Source organism: Sceloporus occidentalis, unplaced genomic scaffold (assembly GCF_023333645.1).
Source record: "Sceloporus occidentalis isolate IW3139 unplaced genomic scaffold, rSceOcc1.0.p SCAF_18, whole genome shotgun sequence".
NCBI classification, from domain to species: Eukaryota; Metazoa; Chordata; class Lepidosauria; order Squamata; family Phrynosomatidae; genus Sceloporus; species Sceloporus occidentalis.
Window position 1 is genome coordinate 4905145 of NW_028316998.1, and position 25236 is coordinate 4930380.

Below are 25236 nucleotides of genomic sequence, written 5' to 3' on the forward strand. Positions count from 1 at the left end.
TAACTGTTATTTGAAATTGAGTTCATGGGGTATAAACGTGAGCCTCTATGTTCTCAAACCATTTCTTTTGTTAAACAATTTGTTAACATCCTTTGGCTTGCAGAGTTAAAATCATTAGCTAATCACAGCGGGCAATTGCTTCATGTCACAGAAGTTATACATTTGAAGTGGCATCTCCAGCTTTCATATTTAGGGGGGGGGGCACATGGGGGGACAGGGACCAAAGTAGGGGGGGCAATTTTAAAATGCTATATATACACTATATATATATATATATATATATAGATATATAGATATATATATAAATATATGCATTAGACATGCATTTTTAACTACATAATATGTACTTATCTCTTTGAAGTAAAGATCTTGATTGAAATATGATTTAAAAAGAAGTTATTTTTCATTCTTTAATATTAGACGCTGCTGCCAATATACTCACAGTTAGATGAGTTGCTGAGCCATGTGGACGCTATAGGAAATGGGCGTGGCCAAATCGGCAGTGTGACTGCAGGGAGGGACTGGGAGAAAAAAGGAGCAGGGCCAATAATCAGAGTGATTGCAGGGAGGGACTGTAAATAGTAACTGCTGTGAATCACATTGAATGAAACGGATTATAAAAATTTGCTGTGAAAAAACCCTTATTTTATAATCGATAAAAATCAATTTTCATTATCGATTATTATCGATTGTATTGATTTGTTGTTGCAGCCCTAATATATATATATATATATATATATATATATATATATATATATATATATATAAAAATATTAGCCCCTGCTGCCAATATATATATATATATATATATATATAAATATTAGACCCTGTTGCCAATATATTTTATAGTGAAAAAATTGGACCCTACCCAAGCATTTCCTTGGGCCCCGCTCCCAAGCATGCAATTACTCCCTCCGCTACCACACCAAAAAAAAAAATTTGCCACACTGACTGCAGATTAGGGGAAGACTGTGCGAGTCAGTGCAGTCTTCCCTCCTTCTGACTGCACCATGACATAGAGATTTCCTCTCCCCACATAATCATCCCCTTTGTCTCCTCATTCACTAAGCCATACCTCTCTTTTACTTACTCCCTGTAGTTCAGGTATAGATCAAATAACCAACACATGGAAACAGCACGTGTAACTGAATAAAACATAAAAACCCTGTATTTGCAGGTATACATAAATAATATATGGAAACATAGCATTGCAGGTATAGATTAACAGAACACATAAACCCAGCATTGCAGCTATAGATGAACTGGAAATCACATGTAAACTCAGCACTGAGGGTATAGATCAAATAAACAACACATGGAAACAGCACTCCAGGTATTGATCAACTTAATAAGACATACAAACTCTGTATTTGCAGGAATACATAAATAATGTATGGAAACATAGGATTGCAGATATAGATTAACAGAATAACACAAAAACCCAGCTTTGCAGGTATAGATCAATTGGAATTCACATAAAAACACAGCATTTACAGTATAGATAAAACCCTCTAAATTACAGGCATAGATCACAGGCTGTACACCCCAAAAGCCAGGCTTGGCATTCACACTGCCCACATAGAACCTGACCAGCACCCAAATTACACACACACAGGACGTGCCATCTTTGTCCCCAATCAGCCCAGAGTACGACATCTACCCCATCTCCCTCTTACCTATCTACCCACCATCCCTCCCTTCTCTCTATCTACCCCCTCTCCCTCCCTTCTCCCTATCTAACCCCATTCTCACTCCCTTCTGCCTATATACCCTTTCTCACTAACTACCCCTTCTCACTCCCTTCTCCCTATCTACTCCTCCTAACTATCTACCCCCTTTCCCGTCTCACTCCCACCTCCCTATTTACCCCCTCCTCACTATCTACCCTCTCCCCCCCTTCTCACTATCTACCCTCTCCCCACTTTGAAGTTCACTTACCTCGTAGAAGTCCTGCGGTGGGAGTGCGAGGCCTCTGTCTCGCTGCTCTGCAGCGGTGCTTGCTGCTTCACTGCTGAGCACCGGAATATGACGTCATATTCCGGCGCTCAGCATGAAATGCCGGCACCATGACCACGACAGAGGCCACGCGGAGGAGAGAGAGAGGCGCCAAACGGTTGCTGAAAACTTATTCCTGAGTGACCTTTCGGTGCCTCTCTCCTCCGCGTCTATCACGGCTGCAAAAAAGACAGTGTTTCAATTGGGGGGGGGCCCCCTGCCGACACCACTGCACATTTGACACCACACGTATACGTGCTTGGCGGAGATGTTTTACTATTTTTAAAAGAAAATATACCAAAAAATATAGCATCAATGTTTATACTAACTTATTTGTTTTCTTTTATATTACTTAATAAATAGAACATTAGATACTTTTTAGGCTATACAGATATGCAATGTGTCACTAGTACGTGTTTTTCCTTCTAACTTTTTCTACTTCATATTAGGTTCTCTTTGGATCGCCATACTGACCTTGACAGAATTTTTAATATACACTCAGGAAATGGATCAATTTATACTGCAAAACCTCTGGACCGTGAAATATCCCAGTGGCATAATCTTAGCATCATAGCTACGGAAATTAGTAAGTTATTTCATAATCATTGTTGTTTACTGCATTTTTCAATTCAGTAGCATCTATTGCTTTAATCACTGAAACCTATACTGTGACCGTCTTATATTACAATCTCCTTTAAGCAAGCATGAAGAACCAAAGAAGGGCTTTCTTTTCATTGGGAAAGCCTGGTCCGGAAACCAGGGGGTTTTGACTCTTGGACTGCTTTTATTTTTAAGATTCTGGGCCACTGCCTGAAGCTTTATTGTATCTTTTCCTTGGATGTCCACATACCACCACCAGGGTATCAAGCAAGAAGTGATTTGCAAAGGATTTTCTCTTTGACATAAGGGGTTGAGTGTGAGTTTAAAGGAGGGACAGAGTATGTGTATGTGTTTGATAGCATGAATATGTATGTGTGATGGCATTAATGTACATTTGTAAGTATGTGTGAAGGACTATGTGTTAGCATGAGTGTTTAAGTATGTGTTGGTGAGCACGTATAAGTTTGATGTGAGAGCGTGCGTAAATATGTGTGCCAGTGCGTTTGTCCATAAGGCCACATGGCTTTACCTGCCCCCTGGCCAGAAATCATTACATTTTTAAGTAAAACACAGAGAGGCCTTATGATTATCCCCTTTATGACAATAATAACATTGTGGCTGTGAAAAGTGTGATTTGTGAGCTGCCCTTAATAAAAAAATTCAGGTGTATGATGGTTAAAATAATATTTCACTAACAAACTTTGAATCTACTTGCTCCTTGTGTTACAACTTAAAACCACTATAACAAAGAGTTATGTCTTTGTTGTGTTGCTGTTAATGTATATCTTTACTGTATGTTTAAACTATAATCCTGCGATCTGGGAATTTTAATTTATAACACAATTAGTTGTAACCTGAAAAAGGACACATTTATTTTTTTTCTTACATTTATCGTAAGGTTGCATTCCTCTCTTTTTCTATTCTGTATGCGAATAGTACAACAGCAGCCTTTTTTATATGGCTCGGTTATGAACATAAAGCTAGGATTAAGGCTGATTAGCTGTTATTTAGTATTGTACCAGGGATAATTGGCACACCGTTGCCCGTTTATATTTCTTAAGTAAGAATAATAACCAAAGCTGTTGTAATAGCAAGTGATGATTTTGTTCAAACCCAATTTTCTCATTTAAAAAAGGAAATGTAATTAAACAGATACTGTGAATGTTCAGCAATGATTGTAATGTTCAAGAGTTTTCTTCCTATACTCTAATCAAGGAAGCATATTTCCTTGATTGCAAATGTAAAAATAGACAATACCAGAGCTAGAGACCGCGAAAGGTCTTCCCTGAAAATGTGCATAATATGTTATGCTTGCTTGAAGAGTATGAACAGAAATATTAATGGCTTCATGGCATCCAGTTTAAATGCAAGGGTTAGGTTGAGCTTAGTATATAGCTTCAATATAAAGCTACTATTTCATCTAAAGCAACATTGTTCCAAATTCTATTGGGACAAATAATTTCAACTGACATGGCACCGTATTGGCTCGGATATAGGCCGCCCCTGTGTATAGGCCGCACCCTAAAGGTTTGGTGCTTTTTTAAAGAATTTTTTTTTTTAATAGACATGCTGCCACTCTGTCTCCCCCCCCCGAGATATGCTGCCACTGTCCCCCACCCGAGATGTGCTGCCACTCTGTCCCCCCCGAGATATGCTGCCACTGTCCCCCCAGAGATATGATGCCACTGTCCCCCCGAGATATGCTGCCACTGTCCTCCCCCCCGAGATATGCTGCCACTGTCGTCCTCCTCCCCTCGAGATATGCTGCCACTGTCCTCCTCCTCCTCCTCCTCCCCCCGAGATATGCTGCCACTCTGCCCCCCCCCCGACTTACCAGAGCAGACTCCCGGGTGTCTTGTGGGGCCGGCGGGGGACATCTACGCAATACGCGTATACAACTTCCGGTGCCGGGACTAAGCGGATGTGCCGGCACCGGAAGTTGTATACGCGGATTGCGTAGGTGTCCCCCGCCGGCCCCGCAAGACACCCGGGAGTCTGCTCTGGTAAGTCTTGGGGGCAGAGGTAAAACGCATCGTGCGGACGTTCACCGCTGCCGGTGAACGTCTGCACGATGCGCTTAGACAATCTCCCGTGCCAGCACTCCCCCCGTGGGGAGTCTGTATCCTAACCCTGCTGCCTGCCCGGCGCCCGGAACTGCATGTCCCGGGCGTCGGGCGCTAGACCCCGAATATAGGCCGCACCCCCACTTTAAAGACTTAAAGTGGGGGAAAAAAGTGCAGCCTATATTCGAGCCAATACGTTATTAGATTATTTGTATCCAAAAGCATTTATGCAGTTCTGTCAGACCCACTTTGAGCATTTGCACAGTTTTCTTAGAGGTTTCCAAAAAGCTTTCAAGGATAAATAGGTTAAAAAAGGTAATTCCATTGGAAACATTGGAGTTTTTGGTATGCCAAATTTCCCTTAGTGGCTGGTATAACATTTATCTATGATAGGTGATCCTTATCATGCCTATAATTGCATATCATTTGAAGTGGTTGCGGCTAAGTAGAAGGTGTCCCAAGTTAATTTTTTTTTATATTTGCAAAGTCGCCATTATCATGTGAGTCTGACCTTCTTCAGGCAGCGGCCAACCTTCTTAATCTATTGTAGAACTATGTTGACAGACCCCAGATATCTCCAAGGTTATTTCTTCACGCTATTAAGTGCTACATAAGGTACATCGGAAATGGAAACTTCCCTAGGCTCTTCGGTATATTCACTGTGCATGCAAATTGGCAAAAAAACTCTAATTTACTTACAAAAAGTAACACTCAACTCACACACAGTTATAGTAAAGAGTTAGAAAAATGAATAAAACATTGGGGCATCCTTCCCCTCTACCCAGTGCGGTAAGGCACGTCAAAAAGTAAAATAAAAAAATTGATGATTTGTGAAGCTATGAATTCATCTAAAAAAATAATATAAAATAAATTATCCTGATGCAAAAGAAAAACAATCCACCAAAAAAAAATCAAAGTAATTCATCTTCTTTATTAACATTACCTTTTTGTTAAAGCAGCCTTATAACTTATGCAGTCAAAGAAATATTCACATTCCAATAAATAAATATAGTATATATAATGTTAGAAAGGCAAAATTGATTTTATATTCATAATTCAATATTTTATGCAATTGCCTTTTCCATTCTAATTTACAGGGTATAAGAGAGGGCAACAAAATGTAAATAACTAAAAACTGAAAAGCTAAATATCTGCAAAATAATGGAACATTTCATGATAATGAATAATTCACAGATGGTGTTTGATATGCTCATGAACTTGCATTGGAAGGTATATCACAATGGCACACACATGAAAGCAATTACTCAGTTTTTCTCATTTTCTTTGTTAATTTATCCAGGATAAATCTTGCCAGTGGCAGAGCAAATGTAGCCAATATCCAGTTTTCCCTAAAATGTTTTGTGGCAATTGTGTCTCTGTATGACTGGAATTCTGTGTATTCATTGGTGCACATAGGACATAGGTGGGATTCAAATTAAATGGATATTCTGCAAAGGCAAGCTATGCTATATGCTATTGAACTTGTGAACGGCTATATACTTTTTATACTGTGACCCAGACTCACTCTGCCTTTAGTACCTTTACCCTGCCTCTTTAGCATATATATTTTCACACACTGGCCCCCATGCATGCAATCAAATGAACAGAGCAAATGGAGGATTTGAACCCCTATTGCTGCTTACTTGTCTTTGTGTAATTTCTATATTACCTGCACTATACATCAGAAACATGGTGTTTCTTGTATCAGGTGTTGCGATACAGAAGGGTTATTTGCAGAGATCCGGTCAGTTTACATTTCTGTAGTCTGATCAGTCATATCAGAGGGGCATTCTGCAGTCAGTTGAAGTGGAAGCAGCATGGATCAGGAAAAGTCAAGGCTCAGAGTTACTGTGTCAGGTTTCTCCAGCCTACATCAGACTGCTGTGACATTTTATGGGGATGTCTCTGTATGAATGCATGCTGTTATACTTCTTCAGTGGCTGGATATCTGTGTATGTGAGCATATGCATATCTGTGTATGTGTGTATTATGCGTTTGTTTGTTTGTGTATGTATATGTATCAGCTTAGCAACACAAAGATAGAATATATTTATTGCTATGACATATGTTAAAACAATGTTTTCTCGGTTAACTTTTATTTATTTCTGCGGGAACATACATTTGTGAGACAGTGTCCCTGGGGGTCCTTCCATGACACCTTAAAATGTTTGTTCTGAAAACCAGGAGTTTTGTTTAGCATGTTTACCAAATGCTTGTTAAACTATGATTGCAGAGGTGGCACATGTAGGCTTTTTCAGGGACACAAATAGCACAGGCAGGCTGCTTCAAGGCCTCAGGCAGGCCATTTCAGGGGCAGGGTGGCACAGGCAAGCTGCTTTAGGGGCAGAGGTGGCACAGGCAGACTGCTGAAGGGGAAAGCCCCTTAGAACAGTATTAGCCCAAGGCTTTGCGTGATCCTGATCTGTCCCTGGTTTGTTTTGATATACTATCCACAATTAATTTTAGAATTTCTTACCAAGCTGTATGTGTGTCGTTTACAGTATACCGGCCCCTGAAGGGTTTATCCATATCCAAATGTGTTTGCTACAATTGATTTATTGGAAACATATCAATTGCTACCAACAGGTGATGTGAGCCACACTCGTGTATAGTCATGTGGTTCACCACAAATCAGGTTACCTTATTTAGGGTCATCACTTAATGTTGCATTGGACTTGATTAACAGCTTGGTTGCTAATATCCCATGTGCATTATGGAATAACGCATGGTCAGTAGCATATCTAAATCTCTAGCCAGGCAGAAGGAAATGGCTTTGATGTTCAACTACAACCATTGCCAACAACCTTGTGTGACCTTTCTGAAAATCAGCATGATTTATAAAAAGTTTATAAACATGACCGAAATATGAGTCTTTGGTCACTTTGTGCGTAACAAGAAAGTGGAAATGCCTTCTTTTCACAAATGATATACCCAAATCTCAACGACAGTTATACACTTGAGACATAAGTCTTTCCCACCTTTTTTACCTTGTGCAAATAAGTCCTTGAGATATATATATATATATATATATATATATATATATATATAGGAAGCTTGTTTTGCTATAAATCATAATAATGTTTGAACTTACAGTAAGCTTAGGTTACCCACACCCTTTACTTAATTTGTCTCTCTCTGTAGCATCCTGGTTTTGTTCTTGACTTTGCGTTTATTCACCCTCGGCCCATAAGCACCGTTTCCTCCTATTTTGTTATTCTTCATTGCTCAGTTTAGTCACAAAATGTTCTGGCTTGGACTGAAAAGGAGTATTTGTATGCATGGATTTCATAACCATTAATAAACACTGGGCAAAATATTGTCCCTTTTTATCAATTAGTCTCCCTACACAACTTTTTATTTCTTCACTTACACGCTGTATGTCATTTCTGTTACATCGACGGGTCTCGATTATATAAAAGAAAAATGCTCAAAATGAATAGTTGCATTTCTGAGTCATTTTTTTTGCTCACATTTTGGCAAATCAAAATTATTGCAGATGTCAGGGCCAAGCTTCATGGCTCTGATGGGAATTTCAGGTCATTTCATATTTTTAAAGGACATTGCAGTAATCTATAAAACAGTTGCTTCAAATAAAAATCTTAAGTGATTAATGGCTCAATACTGTTTACATCTCACTGATAATATTTGTATTATACTAGTGTTTTGGACACTTATTTTATTTCTAGTACTGTAATACATATACAGTGTTTTAGATGATAATAACGATAATAAATGGAATAAGTAATATAACTGCAAAACATCTGCATATTTACATCATGAAAGAACACAATGCACTTGCAATTGATCACATTGGTGATAGTAAAATATACCTTTACAAGCACAGATTGCTCAGTGAAGTCAACCATCTGTCTCTGTGGAATAGCCAATTGGCAGAACAACTTACACAGGCAATAGGTCAAAAAAATTAAAGAAAACAAAACTGTGTGTGATTTATTTCCATATATTGTCATTTGGCATGTATTAAAATAGGAAAGAAAAAAAAAAGGAAACAATTAACAACCTGTAAATTAGACAAATGTATCACAAGTAGTTAAATGGCAATTTTCCCACAAACAAATCAGAAAACATCATAGAAATTTGAGCTCAGAACCATTAACTGTGCTAAAATGCATCACTGCTTTTTATCTCATTTTTTCCATCTAATTATTTGTGATCGATTTATCTCCAGCAATTGAATCCAACTCACGGTGTCTTACAGCATATCTCTATCTTGTCCAAACAATAAAATGTAATCTACTGATTCTGGAATATTAATTCGAACTATTTATTTAAAGAAACTATTTTCCCTATCTAAAATGTATCTATTGAATTCTTCCCAGGCAAAGTTGTAATCTGTGAAAGATACATATTTTGGAATAAAGATTCATAATGCAAGTTAACCTTAAGGACAATGGGCGGTCCATAAACCCATTAAAAACAATGCATTTTGAGCCCGTACTTTGTCTTTAAGGGGGTATTAAAACTATTTTATAAGAGTGATAATAATTATTGTAGGGTCAACATACAGATCACATGACATGTTTAATGCTCCACATCTTCTGTTTGCATCTTGGAATTGTGGTTGGGAATATCTGACTTTTCAGCATGTTTTTTAGATTTTTCTTAATCTCCTTTTAAAGTAAATTTATTGCCAAATTTATTTTAATTTGTAGAGCATGTGCCTTTACAAGAAGCCCATAAACTTGGCAGAAACCATATTTATATTATCTATAGCCACATAGCTTACGTTTTGTTTAACTGGGCATTGTTATTGAAATGTAGAAAATGAAGGAGCACTTTATAGACACCCCGGGATACTATGTCTGGAAAGGCTGGCATGAAATACACAAGATATTACTGAAGAAAATGCTTTATTGATGGTTTCTTTGTAATGCCTATGGCGATTATTAATCCCTTGCACTTTCTTGATTCACATTTATCTGTAAAGAACAGGACTGCTGCATAGCGTAAAGGGGTGAGGAACTTGTGACATGAATTGCTCGGCTTCTGTGTTTGCTACAAACACCATCAGAACATGAATACTGTCAGGAAAATATATGAGCAAAATTACATCGCATTAGTATGTATTCCAATGGTTGGTAGAATTTTAAAGTAAAAAAAAAATAATTATGGGTACCTACGTAATGGACAATTAAGCTAAACACTTGTGATCCCCATCTTCCTTTTGACATAATGAAATAAAATATCTACATTTTTGATGGATAACTAATCAAAAGTCAAATTTGTGTTATATTAGGTTTCTCAATTTGTGCAAACATTTTCAGCACGAAAAGAAACAAAACTGTTATTCCTGTAAAAACTTTATAAAACCTGAATAACATGTACAGGATTTACGCTTTGAATTAGTACAAATGCAGTATATGTATAAACATTGCATAATAAGAAATAAATTAATGTCCACGATCAATGAAAAAAAAAATCAAATACTCTCATTGTTATTTGTATTGATGAGATAGGAAAGATAAATTAATGCACTGCTGAAAAGGATCAATATCACAAGGTAAGAAAGAAAGGTAGCGGATTTATTTATCATTGATTGATTGATACAACACAGTAGTCCTCAAAGAGGAAGTCTCATGGAAAAAATATTTTATCCCCTGGAGTGCAGTATACAGTAACGTTCAATAGCATTGGAAAAAACTGTTTTTAGCTTATTTTGTTCCAATAACCTCTGCAGACCTAGAGGCTGCCATTGTGGTCAGTCATGTGAAGTTTTGGGTGACTTTCCCTACTCAAACACAACACAGATATGATTATTTACTGCAATGCTAGTAAAAGTTGTTGCTACATAGTCATTCATTAGTCAAATTGTCTGTATTGGCGATTAAGACTAAGCCATTCTGGTTATCGCAGGCAGTGAGATAATGAGAGAGTATGTCTTGTGGATTAGGCTAAGGTATCAGTGACAGGACACATACAATTGGCTAATATGCAGCTGCCTAAAAGCATTATATTGTACAAAAACTGTAACTGTCAAAAACACATTTGTAATCCTATACTAACAACACAAATGACTGATGTACCCTCGATGTCCGGGCCAGGCCCACTCAACCAATCTAACTACCCAATAATTAACGCAACACCAAATAGTGGGGTTGAAATCGGCCACAGCCGATTAATTTATTTAGCCAAGCCATTGCCAACCTAACAGAGCAATGACTACCAAAACCGAACAAACAAAAAACAACCCTAAATAACATAAATAATTAACATGAATAAATAACAAAAACTGAAAACACTCCTAAGCTCTCCAGGCTAACACAGGGGAGCCAATACCCAGATGCCCAACCCCAGCCCCGAGGCTCCGAGCACCACCAGCGAGGAACCTCCCACTGAAATGCCACCAAATGCTCTCCCCCAAATCATACACACCCTAGATACCTGGTAAGGTTCCGTTCCCGACTGTGACAAAATTAACCACCCAACCAACAGCACAAACACTAGGGAGGGAGGGAAAAACTACACGAAGTAGGGTGACACGAAATGCCCCCTAGTCTAAACAATACCGTCAGGTCTGGCCCTACTCGGCATTCCAGTCAAGGCCCCCGTAGGCATCAATATGGTGGGAGTCTGCTATTAAAGGCAGCAAAATGAATAAGGGAGAAATGATTACACGACATGTCTGTTTCTAAAGTAAGGAGAGTAGAAAGAGCAATTATGGTGCAATGTAGTAAAGGTGGTAAGCTAAAGTATACAGACCCCATTTAATGCTAGTTTTTTAAAGTAGATATGATGTCCATTGTTTCAAATAGCAGAGAGATATATTCTTTAGTCTAAAATTTTCAGTAAAAGTGAAACTAAGATCACACATTAATAACTGAGCTCATGTGCATTCTTTGAAGTGTAAATAATTAGAATAGTCTCCTGGAGCAGAATTACACATGTCCTGGCTGTTCAATAAAGGCAAAATGTCATGGATAAGGCATCTGTGGTACAGGATCTCGGGAGTGCCAACTCAAATGGTATTGATTTCCAGGCACAAGGTGAAAATAGGTTAATGAATCTACAAAAGTGGTGTGTTATTAAGATGTTTGATATCAAGCATTTGTTATCCATGTTAAGACTGGCATTTACTGTTTTATGTTTCCACTTAACTTATGAATACTGAATATTCACAGTTGGCCCTTTTAAGATTAAATATTGTATATATATATATATATATATATATATATATATATATTCCGAGGTATATTTACTCAAAGCATGTACAAATTCATCAAAGCATGTACAATAGGATATTATTGTGCCTAAGTATGATCACCATAGTTCCTTGAAACATTGTGAGACAGTGTAGGGATATGCTGGACATCAGACATGTTTAGTTTTATACACTTTACTTGGAATTAATATATTTCTTAAGAAAAGCTCATGTTTTGCATTTTATAAATGCTATATATATATATATATATATATATATATATATATATATATATATGACAACCTTTATAATGATAGGGCTGAGAAGAGTGGACTTCTGAACAGAATCTAATTATCATGCCATCTGTGTCAAAGTATGTCAAGTTTTGCCGCATGTACAAGCTTCCCTGAGGTAAAATAGTCTGCCTATGTTTATGCCGAATGAGTTATAAGCTATAATTATTTTAAAAGTGAGCTTAAATCTGTGAAGGCTCCTATATTAACTTACTGTCAACTTTGCCTGAATCATTTTAGAATTGGTCACTGAAGTGCATGGATACCAAGTATTATACTTTTTTTTTTGCCAATGTAATATAATTGTTTTAATTGCTGCAAATAAATGTATTGCCTGTGTGTTACTTGTGTCATATAGTCAACAAAATCTTAATCATGTATTAAAACTAATTAAATTGACTTATTTTTTTTTTCTTCATTTTGGACATCCTAATGTCCAAGCATCCGGATAACTTTCCCAGGTTAAATGTTATCTTTTTGATACCTGACATCGATTAACATACTGTTGGTCTTCTGATATTTATATTTGAGGTCTGCAGATATAATCTGTATCCATATAGCAAAGAGTACGCATTATAATGTTCCGCATTATAATGTGTAATATGTCTTTCACCTTATCTGCCTCCCTGCTATCTACATCTTAATTGTAGGACATGACTAAGGTTCTCCAAACACAAGTATACAATGCAATGAGTGACATTCCCGCCTTGCATTCCAGTGAAGAATAAAAGACTGACACTAGATGACATTCCAGTTAAAAGACAGGCTTGTTTTTCCTGTGCTCTGTCAAGCAGAGAACGCAGTTCAATACTTTATGAAAAATATGTCTGCTATTGTATATATCAAGTCATCACATAAAAATAGAAGCATTAAGTAGGCTGTTGTCAATTTGCAAGCTCGGCGAGAAAAATATCAAAATACCGAGATACGAGATCTAGGGAAAAGTATGCATTTTGTTGTGGGAGAATCAATCATATTGTAACAATCACTGTTATTATTTTTTCTCCAGATAACCCCAAGCAAACTACACGGGCCACAGTATACATTTTAATCTTGGATGTCAACGACAATGCACCACAATTTGCAATGTTCTATGACACGTTTGTTTGTGAAAATGCAAGAGCAGGACAGGTATCTATGTGAATAATTAGAAATATGCTTTTAGAATTTCATTTGTATTATGCTTTATTCAAATGATACACGCGTTGCGTGGTTTACACTTTATTAATAGTAAAACTGTTTATGGTCCTTAAGTACTTTTAGGTTCATTTCTGTTACCATTTATTAGGAAATTCACTTATTTCCACCTACTTAGAGGTAAAACCTGTCAAGGAGAAAGTCGTTTAACAATGTCATGTTTAACAAACAACATCTGTTTATCCAATTATTATTAAAGGGGAAATTGTCTATTGGAGGAAAACATGGAAGCTGTATGAACTGAGTACAGAGGTAGAGAAACCAAATGTTTGAGATCATAGAGACGCATATTTTACATTACTAATTACCTTAATGGCTTCCACACCCAAACTGACTCATGCATTGAATTGTTAGCATGATCGTAAATGCTAAAATCACAATTGTAGAAAATTCCCAAATCAATACATCTTTAGAAGACAGTGGACAACTTTTAGTACCAGTGAATGACAAATATTAAGTGTAGAAGAGCTGCTCTTTATGTTATGTCCACTAGACATCTTAACCTAACAGTAAGACAACTTTAAATATACCTATCTCAAACTGAAATTGAATGCATGTTCTTTCTTTTTCTCTGAGCTACCTACTTAGTCACCAACAATTCCTTATATTTGTTACCTAAGAACCTATGCCCAGTCATCAGTTCTCACAGGATAATGTATGCCATGGATTTGATTCAGATATTTACTTATCTAATTTTACACTCCCTTCACATTATTTCTTCCTATTATTTAATATGACTGTCACCATGGATATATCACTATATATCTTGATTATTAGTCTCTTGCTAGTAAGTTATATGCATATCTTTATTTTCCTATTGTAACAAAACCCTGTATCCTGCAGGTATCCAATCTCCTGCAGAATCTGGCATAGACTTTTCACTGAAAGGGAGAATGGAGCATTGGCCCATCCTTCTCTCTAATTGGTCCAACCCTTGCTAGTCTCATCCATTATTTTGTGTTCCTGCTAGCTTCATAATTTGCATTTTACAAACATTGTTTATCCAGACCATATCCTGGGATTGCTTCTCTTCCATACATGCGAATACATTGTCTTTCTTTTTCACTCCCAAGTACAAAATAAGACAAAACTTGCCAACTAATCAGATTCAAAGTATGGTAGATTAGTCATGGCCAACTCAACTAATCTTGCAGAAGAAGCTCTTTGTGTTCAGCCCTTCATAATGCATTCTGTAGGTGGCTTTATCAACTCCATATAAACCATAAGAAGCTATGATTAATTCTCTCCTTTAAAAGACATGTCCAGATTTGCATAGGCATGGTTTACGACACTGGAAAAGTTCATAATTCAAGTAAAGAGAAAAAATAATAGATCCATAGATCCATTATAAAGAGATGGCTTATAACTCATACAGATATGTAAATAACCACATTACTATTGTTTGGTCCTCATTAAATGATTTGTTATGACTGTGTGTATTTCAGTTTTAACTTCCAATCTATTTTTCTTTTGCAAGGAAATTACCCTTGGTATTTATAAAATATTCTGAATTAATTTAGATATATGTGTAACAAAAAAGGAAGATGCATGGTAATATTTGTTTTTTTAATAGTAATAACATGCTTTTTAATAAGCATTTTATAATTGGGAAACATTTTGGCATGGCATTTCATTATTACAGTGATAGATTGCTTTCTATCATAGTGAAAATGTCATGTAAGGCTCTTAAATCTTGAAACCTATTTGTCACAAAGTTGCAGTATCTTAAAATGGAAAGGAAATGTATTTATTTTTTCAAACCAATGTATATCTTTTTATTCTTACAGAAACAGAACAAATTGTGGAAAGTATTTTATTTAAAGTTTAGGTTAACACTTTTGATTTGTTCACTGGTTTGGAAAGAGGGTTATTGATGCATGCAAGAAATCCAACTATACTGGACCATTAAATGCACTATAAATTTAATAGTAGTCACCTGGTGACCTAAAGACACTAACAGACACATCTAAAAGGTCAAAAGACTGTGCAATATTTGCGTGCTATAAAACACAAAGCTAGTTAACAATCAATAGTTTTTTGTTACCATCCTCAGAAACAAATGAACTATTTAATTGCTTATAGTTTTATTATTTTTTTAAATAATATCTTTATTTCTGTTTCCCACTCAGTTAAGGTAAATAATGGTCATATATGGGTCTCGGTTTCAGCAGCATAATATATTTGCATTTTTTTATAATAAGTATAATAGTCTTTTCCATTATTGTAACGGAAATATAATGTTAACATCTACGAACATGGGTTCGTAAAAATAAATTTAGAATTGTACTTTTTGTCTGAGTGTAGATATCTTCGATAAATAGATGGATTGGTTCATATCCAGGAAAAGCGCATGTTATAAATGTGATCATTTTCTAAATCCCAAATAGGCAGAGTTCCTAATACAAATTAAAGATCAAAAGCATAGACATGCAAATATGGAAGCAAGGCTTGTCACGGTGCAAGTGGCATTGCATAGGCCAATGTTCTATCTATGTCCAGCTGTTTTATTGCAATCTAGAATTTCACAGAGAATAAGAACCATACGGGCCATCTAGCCTTCCCATTTTTCCTTCTGTAAACACTGAAATTGAAAGATAGCATTTGAAGGCTGATAACATTCAACCCATCTAGTTTCATTCTTGTTAGAGCACATCACTATAGGCTAGAAACATATCTGTCCCATTCAAATAAATCTGAAAATGGCAGTTATCCAAAGAGTTGGTGCCTTTCAGAGATGTTAGACATGATCCTATTCACATTATTGCTTTTCTAGTTACTCAACTTGTTTTTAATCAATTTGCCAAAGGGGGTAAGCATTTCTAAATCACTTAATCTTACCAGTTCTAGCTGTTTATGTTGCTTGGTCTTTAGGTAGGGCAATTGGTTTAGTATTGAGGTAAATCAAGAAAGTGATAGGTAATGAGAAAGTGATTAAGTAAACGCAGTGTAAAACATGACCTCATTTATTATAATTGACCTTGAAATGCAGTTTACTGAGGGGTTTAGGGTAGTTAATAGGAAATTGATTCACTTTAGGTTTAGTTACAGCTGATTAAGGCACATAATTAGATTAAGGTCTATTGATACAGAAAATACAGTCAAGTAAAGAACAGCCAAATATATGAGGTAGCAAAGCAGTTAGATATTGCCTATCTGTATTCTGTCTTATTTTCAGGTATCACCAATCACAAAAACAATCACAAGAATGTCAGTGTTTATTTTAACAGCATCTTACTGTAGACATTTGAGAAATAATCTTCGAAGGAGGAAAGTCAACTAGTCCTTCTCCTTTTTTTACGTGTCTTCTTAAGACCCATAATAATGTATAATCTAAATAAAATGGTACGCATTTGGTTCCGCTCTAGCAAAGTAATTTATTATCTGTTCTTATACCATATGTCATTGTCATAATGGAAAGAAGGCTGGGGACCGAATGAGAATGTCTACATTAACCCCTTCACTCCCGGTGCTTTTTAGTACATAAATGACCATAGGTTTTTTGACATTTCTACCATATGTGGGTTCAATTAAGATTCCTCTTTTCTGTGTTTGAGGTACCCACACAAATGATGCATCCTTTTTTCACAGAAAAATAGAGCTTTCATTTGAAACAACAGAATCATGCAAAAACCAATTGTGAGTGTTAATATGAAAAAAAAAACCTATAAAACACGTAAACAAATATTTCTTATACATGGTAGGTGCCACTGATGAACAATGACCCAATTTATGTTTGGCAACAACCCCTGATTACAGACATACTCCACATACATATTTTTTTATGTTCTAGAGGGCCACATACATCCCTTACATTACCATGTAAGATAGCATTTTTAATACTTCTGGCTTAAGGAGTTTGGGGGTATTGAACAGTGGGGGTTTTCCTTTTATATGTAGTGCTAGGGCAATGGAGATTTAAGGCCTTTTTTAAGGTACTTTTTATTTTATTTTTTACAATATGGAAAGGACTCCTTTTAGGAATGTTATGTATGCCAGTGATGTCATTTTTTAAATTTCTCGTTTTCATTTATGTTCTGCTTTTTTACTTTTTCCCTTTGTGAGAAGAGGGAGAAATATCTCTTCCCTCTGAGACCCCCCCCCCCCCACACACACCAGTTAGAAGCATGCAAGGTTCCATTGAGTTGCATTACTGGTTGCATTGCTGATCAGCAGCGACATCCATCAGAAGGTGCGATCAGGCATTCATTATGTAATGGTGTACCGGAGCTTGCCGTTACAAGTGATCAGTGATCAGGAAGCTGACTGATGCTGGCACGATAGAGTCCAGAAGTCAAAAGACAGCCTGATCTCCTAAGCCCTTTCCCTGACGCTGCAAGAAAGTCAGGACGTACCGGTATGTCCTAATAGGCCTTTATGCACAGTTTTTTCGGATGTACCGGTACATCCATATGGGAGTGAAGGGGATAAAGACAAAAATCCCAGGCTTCAAGTAATAGAATCTAGGCCTTGAATGAGCATTAAAAGCCACATGAAAGGTGCTGGCAAGGATTGTTTTGCTTTAAGTGCACGCTCATCTTTTTTTTAGGTGGAACATCATTCTAATTGACGGCATGACAGCTAAATAATTGGATTTAAAGAATTGCTTTCTGAAGAACTGTTAGTAGAAGAGGGTTGAGGTTAACCTCAAACATGACAAGATCTACTTGAACAGCTAATCAGCTGTTTTGTATAACACTAAATCTATGTTTAGAGACAGTGATTTTCTTTTTAAATTTACTCTCATATTAAATGTAAACACTAACACAATTTTGTGACTATTTCTGGTAACTATTTTGTTAATTTCTGCTAATGCATGCCAACAGGGGCGTAACTAGACGCCTCAGGGCCCGGGTGCGAGAATCTGTTAAGGGCCCCCCCACCCCCTCACTCCCCCCCCAAAAACATGATTTTTACCCAACAATTTTTTTTCAACTAATTCAACAAATTCAATTTACATATTGAATCATATCTGTAAAAAAAATCGAAGAAAAAGGGGCGCATGTACAAAGGGCATAATCCAGGGGTGTCCAAGTTTTTTCTGCAGTGGGCCACTTCATCAGAATTGTATACGTGCGAGGGCCGCACTCATTTTTCACTGTGACAAAAAATATGGCCTTTAATAAAATATGCAGATTAAAATAAAGTAAATAACACAAAACCTTTACTCTTCCTCTCACTGATTTCTGGGCCTTGAAAGTTTTGCGACTACAAATTCAGGATTCCCTAGATTTATTCTAGGGATGAACTAAAATGAAAATTCTGGACCAAAACATTCAGGGTTCACTTAGCCAAAACCGAAAATGACCCCCACCTTTAAAAAGAATAATAAAAACTCACATGTTTAATAAAAGTAGGTAACACACAATTGGACACAATTAGCAATATGACTTGGCATGATAGGAGTGTGATTGCTAACAGCAATCACACTCCTATCATACCCAGGCAACCAGTAAATGCTGGTACCTAGGCATGGTGGGACTGTGCTCGCTGTTAGCAATCACACCCCTATCATGCCAAGTCAGCCAATACACGCTGGTACAGGGTGGCTGTAAGTGATGTGCAGACCCCATACTGCTGGCAGCATCAATACACAAGGGGGGCAACTAGCCAGGTTTCAGCATGTACTGGCTGACTTGGCATGATAGGAGTGTGATTGCTAACAGTAGTCACAGTCCCATCATGCCTAGGTTCCAGCACTTACACATCCATCCAGTAAATGCTGGAACCTAGGCATGATGGGACTGTGATTGCTGTTAGCAATCACACTCCTATCATGCCAAGTCAGCCAATACACGCTGGTACAGGGTGGCTGTAAGTGATGTGCAGACCCCATACTGCTGGCAGCATCAATACACAAGGGGGGCAGCTGGCCAGGTTTCAGCATGTACTGGCTGACTTGGCATGATAGGAGTGTGATTGCTAACAGCAATCACAGTCCCATCATGCCTAGGTTCCAGCACTTACACATCCATCCAGTAAATGCTGGAACCTAGGCATGATGGGACTGTGATTGCTGTTAGCAATCACACTCCTATCATGCCAAGTCAGCCAATACACGCTGGTACAGGGTGGCTGTAAGTGATGTGCAGACCCCATACTGCTGGCAGCATCAATACACAAGGGGGGCAGCTAGCCAGGTTTCAGCATGTACTGGCTGACTTGGCATGATAGGAGTGTGATTGCTAACAGCAATCACAGTCCCATCATGCCTAGGTTCCAGCACTTACACATCCATCCAGTAAATGCTGGAACCTAGGCATGATGGGACTGTGATTGCTGTTAGCAATCACACTCCTATCATGCCAAGTCAGCCAATACACGCTGGTACAGGGTGGCTGTAAGTGATGTGCAGACCCCATACTGCTGGCAGCATCAATACACAAGGGGGGCAGCTAGCCAGGTTTCAGCATGTACTGGCTGACTTGGCATGATAGGAGTGTGATTGCTAACAGCAATCACAGTCCCATCATGCCTAGGTTCCAGCACTTACACATCCATCCAGTAAATGCTGGAACCTAGGCATGATGGGACTGTGATTGCTGTTAGCAATCACACTCCTATCATGCCAAGTCAGCCAATACACGCTGGTACAGGGTGGCTGTAAGTGATGTGCAGACCCCATACTGCTGGCAGCATCAATACACAAGGGGGGCAGCTAGCCAGGTTTCAGCATGTACTGGCTGACTTGGCATGATAGGAGTGTGATTGCTAACAGCAATCACAGTCCCATCATGCCTAGGTTCCAGCACTTACACATCCATCCAGTAAATGCTGGAACCTAGGCATGATGGGACTGTGATTGCTGTTAGCAATCACACTCCTATCATGCCAAGTCAGCCAATACACGCTGGTACAGGGTGGCTGTAAGTGATGTGCAGACCCCATACTGCTGGCAGCATCAATACACAAGGGGGGCAGCTAGCCAGGTTTCAGCATGTACTGGCTGACTTGGCATGATAGGAGTGTGATTGCTAACAGCAATCACAGTCCCATCATGCCTAGGTTCCAGCACTTACACATCCATCCAGTAAATGCTGGAACCTAGGCATGATGGGACTGTGATTGCTGTTAGCAATCACACTCCTATCATGCCAAGTCAGCCAATACACGCTGGTACAGGGTGGCTGTAAGTGATGTGCAGACCCCATACTGCTGGCAGCATCAATACACAAGGGGGGCAGCTAGCCAGGTTTCAGCATGTACTGGCTGACTTGGCATGATAGGAGTGTGATTGCTAACAGCAATCACAGTCCCATCATGCCTAGGTTCCAGCACTTACACATCCATCCAGTAAATGCTGGAACCTAGGCATGATGGGACTGTGATTGCTGTTAGCAATCACACTCCTATCATGCCAAGTCAGCCAATACACGCTGGTACAGGGTGGCTGTAAGTGATGTGCAGACCCCATACTGCTGGCAGCATCAATACACAAGGGGGGCAGCTAGCCAGGTTTCAGCATGTACTGGCTGACTTGGCATGATAGGAGTGTGATTGCTAACAGCAATCACAGTCCCATCATGCCTAGGTTCCAGCACTTACACATCCATCCAGTAAATGCTGGAACCTAGGCATGATGGGACTGTGATTGCTGTTAGCAATCACACTCCTATCATGCCAAGTCAGCCAATACACGCTGGTACAGGGTGGCTGTAAGTGATGTGCAGACCCCATACTGCTGGCAGCATCAATACACAAGGGGGGCAGCTAGCCAGGTTTCAGCATGTACTGGCTGACTTGGCATGATAGGAGTGTGATTGCTAACAGTAGTCACAGTCCCATAATGCCTAGGTTCCAGCACTTACACATCCATCCAGTAAATGCTGGAACCTAGGCATGATGGGACTGTGATTGCTGTTAGCAATCACACTCCTATCATGCCAAGTCAGCCAGTACATGCTGGTACAGGGTGGCTGTAAGTGCAGACCCCATACTGCTGGCAGCATCACTACACAAGGGGGGCAGCTGGCCAGGTTTCAGCATGTACTGGCTGACTTGGCATGATAGGAGTGTGCCCTTGAGCTTTGTTTATAAAGGTGAAACGCACCTCGAGGTCTCGCGGGCCGCATGTTGGACGCCCCTGCGCTTATTTAAAAAAAACGTAAAAAAGATTTCGGGCGGCCCCTTGGCTTGGGCCCCCCTGCCGCCGGGGCCCGGTCGCAGTCACGACCCCTGCGACCCCGGTAGTTCCGCCACTGCATGCCAATTTTAGATTCTGGACACTTTAGCTTTGAGTCACATTAGGTTCATCAAAATGTAGAATTTATTTTGATAGTAGATAATACAGAGCTCAGTGGCTCTGTTCAAGAGAATTAGAGCCAAACTTATAATAAATGCTTGACCTGCAAAGTATTTTAATATGATTATTAGTGAATGAGATACTATTTATTATTTAGCAAAAATAGTTAGAAAAAGAATGTTTAGGTTTTACTACTTGCAGAATTTTTCCTGGATTTTATAAAAATCTGCAAAAAACATCTGAAATCCATTTTTTCTGTGGTTGGGATTGACAAAATCTTTTTTTTAAAAGGTACTTCTTCTTTTCAAATAGAATTCAAATGATCTGGAAGTAGTTTGGCATTGGTCAAAAAAAAGTACAAGAGCCAAATGTAAAAAACCAGTAAAGTAGACATTTAGATTCAGATCATAGCTCTTCTTACCATTCTACACCGTCTATTTTCTTTTACAGTTAATACAGACAATAAGCGCTGTGGACAAGGATGAACCTCCTGGAGGGCAAAAGTTTTTCTTTAGCTTGGCATCTGTTAATCCAAATTTCACTGTTCAAGATAATGAAGGTTGGTACAAATATCTACAAAATATATAAGGACAAATATGCATATTCCATTCAGCTATAAGAATTATACATATCCTGGATGATACGTAAAAAAAATCATCACATATATCAATGATATGCAATATCTACATATAAAATCAAATATGTAATATTGAGCGCTTCTATAATTTTATGTGGACTCTTTCTGTCATATCTATGAAAATATATGAATTCATTTATTTATTTAGTTTGTGTTTATTTTAACTTTTAGATAATACTGCCCGGATCTTGACAAGGCGAAATGGTTTTAGCAGGCATGAAATAAACACATATCTTCTTCCAGTAGTCATTTCTGACAATGACTACCCCATCCAAAGCAGCACTGGGACGTTGACTATCAGAGTCTGTGCTTGTGATATTCAAGGCAACATGCAGTCCTGTAATGCTGAAGCCTTGCTTCTACCTGCTGGTCTCAGTACTGGTGCTTTGATTGCAATTCTTCTCTGCATCATCATACTGCTTCGTAAGTATAATTATTATAATAATTATGTATTTGTTACAATAACAGAATTTTTTTGTAATTTTTTCATCTTTTTGCTCAATCATGATTCTTTTGTATAATATATTCACACAATTTTGTTTGGTATACTCACAGAATGTGTTTCAACAACCAAAAGGGCTTTCCCTTCGCCAAGTGTGAATAATATGTCAAATATTATTGTGGTCTTGGATCCATGTGCTAAGACCTCTCTTTAGGCCAGTTCTCTTACAGTGGTGGGATCATTTGTTTGGTGCATGGCAAGTGCTCTTTATTTTTTTGTAATCTATTTGTTAACGGCGAATTTATGTTTTATACTGCGTCATTGGCTCTCTGCCTGTTCCTTAACGCAGTGCAGATTTATTTTAAGCAATTAATTACCTTAAGTCTATTAGAAAACCACTATACTTGATTTGTTTGTGAACGTATATTTAAAATTCCACTCACGGTCATTTAATCACATAATTACACTAATGAGGGTTTTGCTTTTTTATGGGTGTGCCTTTGGCCCTTTTTTTTATTAGGTTACACACATTTGTGAAGGAACGTTTCACCTTTATAAACAAAGCTCAAGGGCACTAGAGCTATCACCTCTAAATTATTGTTTTCTCCCTTGAAAAATGTTTGGAGGGATTCAGCAGAATCCCCCTTTGCATTTGCTTCTTTCTTCTTGCATCCCCAGCTTCTTGGCTAGCATCACCTGTTTGCCATTGCATATGTGTGAAATACTCACCACCAGGTTGCTCCTCTGGCTCAAGTGAGGGTTCCAGGGACTCTAATAAGACACATCAAGCACATGCGCAAAAAAAAAATCAGTGAAGGTGCTTTCCTGCCACTGCTTTCAGACAAAAGTGTTGTTAAAAAAGGACCACTAAGTGGGTGGTATACTGCAACTCTGTATCTGCAGCTCCAACTTGCCTAACTTGTCTGTTATACGGTGCATTGGAATATCAGACAATTATTTTATGATAGGGATAATTATCTTGACTTAAGTGCCTCATCAAGCAAGTACATTTATTTTGACAAATTAGATATTTAATTGAAAAATAAGAATCAGCAATATTCATGTATTATAATTATTTTTTTTTACGATATTTTTGCTTATCTAAAATTGCAGACGAGTATTAAAATAAAATTGGAATCTTTGTCTTTTGTCTTTTTTTCCCAAGCATATGAAATCCAGAATGCATTGTTACAAAGCTGTTAATAAGAATATATAGTATATGTTGATATGTATGTACCTGATTTTTTACAAAAATATATTATATATACAGTATGAATGCTCTTCTGTAACAAAAAGAAAACGGAAATTAAAAGCAGACATATACACTCATGCAAATATAATATGTGTCAGCTATATTAATTGATATATAATAATATAATATATTAATTATGTTTTTATTCAGTTATAGTGGTACTGTTTGCGGCTTTGAAGAGACAAAGAAAAAAAGAGCCCTTGGTCTTGTCAAAAGAGGACATCAGAGACAACATTGTCAGTTACAATGATGAAGGAGGTGGAGAAGAAGACACTCAAGCCTTTGATATTGGGACACTAAGAAACCCTGGCGCAGCTGACGATAAAAAACATCGAAGAGATATCATTCCTGAAAGTCTGTTGTTACCACGAAGAACTGCTGCTGTCCCAGACAATACTGATGTTCGTGATTTTATTAACCAAAGGTTAAAAGAGCATGATAATGATCCCACAGCACCACCATATGATTCACTTGCAACTTATGCATATGAAGGCAATGATTCAATAGCTGAATCTTTAAGTTCTTTAGAATCGAGTACAACAGAAGGGGACCAAAACTACGAATACCTCAAAGAATGGGGTCCACGGTTCAACAAACTAGCTGAGATGTATGGAAGTGGGGAGAGTGATAAAGATTCCTAACTTGGACAATAAATTATCACTACTTTTTTTCATTTAGCTTATTTTTATTTCAAGCTAAGTGAAAATACATTTGCGGGCACTTGGAAAATTATTAACATTTTAAAATACCTTTTTCTGGCACTCAGCACAGTGTTAAAATAATAACAATAATACATTAAAAAAAAAACTTTTTAGAGCATTTGTTTCTTTCATCGGTTTTTATTCTCTGTAGAATATCACCTTCTAGTATAAGACATAAGTTTATCACAGACCATGGCGGTAAATCCATGGAGTTTATGTTGTTTATCAAAAGAATGTTCATTTGGAAAACTTGAACAAAAGAATACTTCCTCATGCAAATTCATGCACACAGCTTTTCCAATTGCAGCATATTGGTTTGTTTTTTAGACGGAACAACGAATTAAATCCTGAAGCATTATGTACATTAAAATTTATTGAAAATGTACAAGTGATGTTAGTGTGATGCAGCTGGTGAAGATATATGTTAGTAGAACATCATTTCATCTAATAGTATCTTGCCAATGTTTTATATTTATATTTTTGTATTTATTTTTAAGAAATAAACCCGTTTTTACAACTTGCTTAATGCCTAACTGATTTAGATCTTATAAGCTTGTATACTGGGGAAATAAAAGTACTAAAAGTGATAACATGTCTCAGCTGGTAAAATCCAGTGTTTACAATGCCCTAAGTCTATACAAATAATAAAAAAAACACA

At 37.7% G+C, this 25236-nt stretch overlaps 1 protein-coding gene across 1 annotated transcript in view; it reads left to right on the top strand.

The window, feature by feature from the left end:
- Positions 1-24518, top strand: part of LOC149302554 (cadherin-10-like) — a 74545-nt gene extending 50027 nt beyond the window's left edge. The window contains exons 6-10 of the mRNA XM_089482327.1: positions 2445-2581; positions 13120-13241; positions 21997-22105; positions 22355-22606; positions 24028-24518. Coding sequence (XP_089338453.1) covers positions 2445-2581; positions 13120-13241; positions 21997-22105; positions 22355-22606; positions 24028-24518 — 1111 coding nt within the window. The remainder of the gene's footprint in view (positions 1-2444; positions 2582-13119; positions 13242-21996; positions 22106-22354; positions 22607-24027) is intronic.
- The last annotated feature ends 718 nt before the right edge of the window (positions 24519-25236 follow it).